Below are 5,837 nucleotides of genomic sequence, written 5' to 3' on the forward strand. Positions count from 1 at the left end.
ACCAAGGGCCCCAAGCGCGCCGGCAGGCAAGGGCACACCCCACCAGGGGGCCGCGCGATAGGGGCGCGATGCCAAGCACCCCCAGTTGTATCCACAGATTCTCGATTGGATTCAGGTCTGGACTTTGACTTGTCCATTCCAACACCTGGATACGTTTATTTGTGAACCATTCCATTGTAGATTTGGCTTTATGTTTTGGATCATTGTCTTGTTGGAAGATAAATCTCCGTCCCAGTCTCAGGTCTCTTGCAGACTCAAACAGGTTTTCTTCCAGAATGGTCCTTTATTTGGCCCCATCCATCTTCCCATAAATTCTGACCATCTTCCCTGTCCCTGCTGACGAGGAGCAGGCCCAAACCATGATGCTGCCACCACCATGTTTGACAGTGGGGATGGTGTGTTCAGGGTGATGAGCTGTGTTGCTTTTACGCCAAACATATCATTTTGCATTGTGGCCAAACAGTTCTATTTTGGTTTCATCTGTCCAGAGCACCTTCTTCCACATGTTTGGTGTGTCTCCCAGGTGGCTTGTGGCAAACTTTAAACTACACCTTTTATGGATATCTTTGAGAAATGGCTTTCTTCTTGCCACTCTTCCATAAAGGCCAGATTTGTGCAGTGTACGACTGATTGTTGTCCTATGGACAGACTCTCCCACCTCAGCTGTAGATCTCTGCAGTTCATCCAGAGTGATCATGGGCCTCTTGGCTGCATCTCTGATCAGTCTTCTCCTTGTTCGAGATGAAAGTTTAGAGGGACGGCCAGGTCTTGGTAGATTTGCAGTGGTCTGATACTCCTTCCATTTCAATATGATTGTTTGCACAGTGCTCCTTGAGATATTTAAAGCTTGGGAAATCTTTTTGTATCCAAATCCGGCTCTAAACTTCTCCACAACAGTATCTCGGACCTGCCTGGTGTGTTCCTTGGTCTTCATGATGCCCTCTGTGCTTTGAACATTTTGAGGTCTGTGATGGCAGACTATGACTAGCACATAAGTCCAACAACAGAACACTGCTCGGGTTCATATCAGAGAGGCCGTTCCTCCCAATCATGCTCCTCCAGGTGACACTGTCATTACCCACACAGGTATTAAAGTCCCCCAGCAGAATAAAAGGATTCCCCAGCTGGAGCCCATTCCAGCATCCCCCCGTAAGGATTCCAAGAAGGCCAGATACTCAGAACTACTGTTTGGCACATAGGCACAAACAACCAGCAGAGCCTGTCCTCCCACCCAAAGGTGCAAGGAAGCTACCCTCTCATCTCCCGGGGAAAACTCCAACACAGTTTTACAAACGCTAATGTAAATTAAGATGCCTTTGTATGTTTATAGCCTCTTGGACTCCCTGTCTGTCAGATAATCAAGTCAAGTCAATTTTATTTATAAAGCACATTTAAAAACAGCAGCTGTTACCAAAGTGCTTATCAATAAAAACCAATGGCAGTAATTTAATTAAAAAACAATACCAAAAATGTATGAAAAGCATCAAAAGAATAATAAAAATATTTGAATACTTGGTACTTTTGAATGCCTCGATTACATACAGGCTTGGAAGTCGCTAACTTTCATGAATTTTAACAAAAAGAAACCTGAAATTATTGTTTTTGGTAATAATACAAATTCTGCCTTTTTGCATTTTGATTCCCTCGCCTAGTACGTCAAACCAACCGCCGCAAATGTAGGGGTCTTAAACTTGACAGCCAGTTGTTAAATCTAGTTTATTAAAGCCCATTCTTTTTGCAACAGCTGTTTGAGACAGTGACCCATGCCTTTGGTACGACTCAGCAGGACTCATGTAATGCTCTGTTTGTTGAGGGCAGAGCATCTGCATTGCCCATTTACAGATGGTGTAGAATGCAGTGGTACGTCTTTTAAATTACACAAGAATGTTTAATCACATTACATCTGTTTTAAAATATATTTGTTGGCTGCCAATCCATTTTATAATCTTTATTTGTTTTAAAATCTTTAAATGATCTTACCTGTCTGAGCTGCATGCTCTACCCTTACCTGCCTGCCCATGCTCTCAGGTCTGCTGCACCTGATTGGATCTGGAAACAGGCGTGAGCTCAGAGGGGACCGGGCTTTTGGGGTGGCCGGGCCAAACCTGTGGAACTAATTATCTTTGAACATTAACCAGGCTTTTAAATCCTCACTTAAAACTCATTTTTATTATTTGGCTTTTGTTTCAAGTTCACGTTCAAGTTTAAGTCAATTATTCTCATTTATCAATTTAGTCAATTTATTCTCATTTGCATCACATACATGAAGTGGAATGAAATTATGTACTCAAGGTCCCAGTTACACCCAAAAATATATATACAAAAAAAAAATAGTGTAAAAAGAAATAGTATTCAAGTATCTAAAATATACACTAAGATATATGCGAAACTAATGCCAAACGGTACGCTAGAAGATTTAAGATATACATTAAACACTAATAATAAACAATACAGCGTATCAACAGCAGCCTGAACATGTCTGTGGTCAGCAGATGGGCATGAATGAATACAGCAGTATGAGATAATCAGCAGTATGAGATCAGCAGCACAGTTAAATCAAATATCACCAAGTGGCATTACAGTGATTTTTTCTGTTAGATGTTGACTTTGTTTTATTCTAGTTTTTTCTAGTGTTGCTGAATTTTTTTGTTGTATTGCACTGTTCATAACTTTGTTCCACTGAGGAGTTTTAAAGGGATTTCTGAATAAATCAAAATGAATTATAAATTACCAATTCATTGCTTGAAGCTTTTTTTTTTTTTTTAAGGCCTAATGGGGGGAGAGTAGAAGTTTGTCATTTTTCTGTTAATTCCATAGTCTTTATGTTTGTTTGGTGTTCTCGATGAACAGAGCAGCTTCTTCTAAAGAATCAACGGGAACGACTCAGCTTCCTGACGAGGAAAACCCCCTTGGTGGCTGAAAAAGTTGTTTATGCCAAGCTTGGAGAAAGTGTGAGTTTCACATCGCAGAGTTGATGTTTTCTTGCCTTTTTATTAATTTTTTTAATAACCAAAAATTATTTATTTCTTTCATTTATGTTTTTTGTTTCTCGAATTCAGAGAAATATATGCATTCAAAAAGCACTGCTGGCTCCGGGCATAAGCGTGACGGATCCAAAGATTGCTGTGACGGATAACTTCCTGTGCACCGGAGGTTACAATGGTGGCGAGCACAGAGATCACATCTCTTGTACAGGTGTGCTCAGGTTATTTTGAAATCAAAACTTTTATATGTTTAATTAAAAACATATTTTAAACACTAACAGATAAATTTAGTGATGAAGTGTGTGAATTTATGTCAACAGGTGATTCTGGAGGCGCCGTGTTCAAGAACTACAAGCTTCGCACAATTCAGGTAAATGTCTGGAAGCATTAATTAACAAGTTTAGACTTTTACACATTCTTACTTTTAAATTGTGTCAATCACCTCACAGTCATATTTGTTTTCATGTTCAAAGTTATTAAATGTAAAAATAAATTTAAGAGTGCAGCTTTGAAAACAATGAAAAAGCTCCAAATGTAAAAATCTGAATGTTTCTGAATCATTCTCAGTCCTCAGATCTGTTTTTTTGTACGTTTTCAGAACGTAACTCGTTCCTCAGTTTTTGTTCTATTACAACAATTCATGAATCAAAACGTTCAGCTCATTCAGGACAGCTTGTGCTTTTGGTATTTGCGGAATTTTAACTTTTAGTAATATTTAGCTTTGTCGGCCATGTTCTTCTCATTGAAAATTAATGGAGCTCCCCTCACATCCTTCATATTCTTTGAGCTGTTTAACCTTTTACTGCTCATTTCAGCTATAGTCCAGCTTAAGCTTTTTTGTTACTTTTTCACCCAACAGCTAAGTGGTAGCCGAGGGGCCTACGCATAATTTCTTAATTCAAGATATCTAAAAATGTAATTCTGACTAGTTATAATTACGTTCGAGATATCTTGAATTATAATTCCTTTCAGTTTTTTATTTTTTTAATTCAGCTTCTTTCTGCTAAATTCAGCTTTTTTGGTTATTTTTGGCATCTTTCTGCTATTTGTTTGCTACTGTTTTCTGGCATCCATGTGGTGCAATTTGTACTTTGCCTGAAAGAACAACAATAATCGGTGAAGAACGTGACAAATATTCCTAAATGTGTCCTTTTTGCACAGATTGGGGTGGTGAGCTGGGGAACGCACCTGCTATGTGAAACCAATGACGGTCTGATTGAGTCCATTGCTGAATCCAGAGATTTCCATATAAATCTGTTCAAAATGATCCCGTTCCTCAAGGGAATCCTTGGAGATGATACTAAAGACTACGCACCGCTCAAGTTTCTGAACAGTTAAACGTAAAACTTTAAAATGATGTTTTGTTGCTCAAATGTGACATTCCTTTTTAAAAGAACAAAACTTTACTAAATTGTCTTTATTTGATTAACCTTCTTCTATCACTCATTTACTTTTCCCCCCCAGACTTTGACCTGATGAGCAAGCAGATGTTCTCTCTCAAGTCAAATAAACATTTTTACATCCTTCATGCTCAAAATGCACTGTTATAACCATTTAATTAGTGTTTAAAGGATTTTAAACAAAGCTGATCTGTAATGATACAAATTATTATTCAAATGGGTGTGGTTCTTTTAATAAAGTGGAAGCTTTCTGTTTAATTTAGCTGTTTTTCAGCTGTTTTACATGTCAGTTACCTGACTTTGTTGTTGATATTAGATTCTTTATTTGTCAGACGGGGGGAAAAAAACCTGAATGGAAATAAACATTTTAAAATTTTCCATGAATTTGACTTCATTTTTTTTTTCATTCATTCAACCTTTATTTAGACAAGTTAATCCCATTTAGCCTCAGGGACTCGTTTACAAAAGAGACCTTTTATAGTACAATTCATGAAATGATCCATTTTGTGTTTATATTTCCACTGTGCACGTTTAAAATTTCTGCTGATCCAATCTTCTTGCATAAGTGTAAACTTTATAAAACAAACAAGTAAACAAACAACCATTCCTGTAAATGACCACAACGGGTCGAGCCCTCCCCAGAACCGGTGCACAATTGGCATGAAGCAGGACACGACTGAACCAAAGGTCACTCTGAGGATGCAACATACAGGAAAATAATAGAATAAGTAACTGATGAGATTTTACACAGAAACTTGCACTGCTAAAAATAAATTCTCAGTTAATTTAAACCATCTAATTTCCTTTAAATGTGAAAAAAAAAATCTATTTTATTATTATTTGAGTTACACATTTTTATTTTAATAAATGTTTTAAAACCATGACCATCAACTGCTGGACACTGGGTCATACCTGGCCCACCAGCTCATTTCACCCAGTCCAAAGAGAATTAAAATATAAAAAAAATGTCTACAATTTGCACATAAACCAGATTACTTGTAGTCTCAGACCAGGGTAGATTACTGATAGTGATGTGTTGGAGGTTTAAATTGTATTAATCAACTGCTATTAGCAATTCTGATCAGTTAATGTGTATTTTACATAGAGGAGTAGTGACAAATGGTTGCAGTATAAAAAATGAGGGCCTGCTTAAATGCAGAGGCCGTGCTGTTTGTTAAAGCTGAACGAGTGCAGAAGGAGGAAGTAGCAGATGTGCAGCTCCCTGATAACACCTCATCCTGTGTGATAACACCATAAAACGTCCCTGAGATTTACAAAGTTCTTCTGTTTAGCTCCTGGGAAAATAACTTGTGTGGACGGTGCGAAAGATCGGAAGAGTGTCCTAGGAGGTGGAGCTGACCGGCAGCTCAAAACCACAGCATCTGCACGTTATGTTCAGAACTGATCTGCATTTTGGGGTCGCTGCCATCTTCAATCAATTCTCCAGATCTGT

At 38.2% G+C, this 5,837-nt stretch overlaps 1 protein-coding gene across 1 annotated transcript in view; it reads left to right on the forward strand.

The window, feature by feature from the left end:
* LOC119420895 (complement factor B) overlaps positions 1-4,442 on the forward strand; it is a gene marked incomplete in the record, with an annotated part of 63,215 nt that extends 58,773 nt beyond the window's left edge. Inside the window, 4 exon segments of the mRNA XM_037688315.1 lie at positions 2,851-2,951; positions 3,060-3,195; positions 3,305-3,354; positions 4,146-4,442. Of these exon segments, the coding sequence (XP_037544243.1) occupies positions 2,851-2,951; positions 3,060-3,195; positions 3,305-3,354; positions 4,146-4,322 (464 nt within the window).
* Positions 4,443-5,837: the final 1,395 nt, after the last annotated feature.

This window comes from Nematolebias whitei, chromosome 14 (assembly GCF_014905685.2).
Source record: "Nematolebias whitei isolate Nwh7 chromosome 14, NemWhi1, whole genome shotgun sequence".
Taxonomy (NCBI): Eukaryota; Metazoa; Chordata; class Actinopteri; order Cyprinodontiformes; family Rivulidae; genus Nematolebias; species Nematolebias whitei.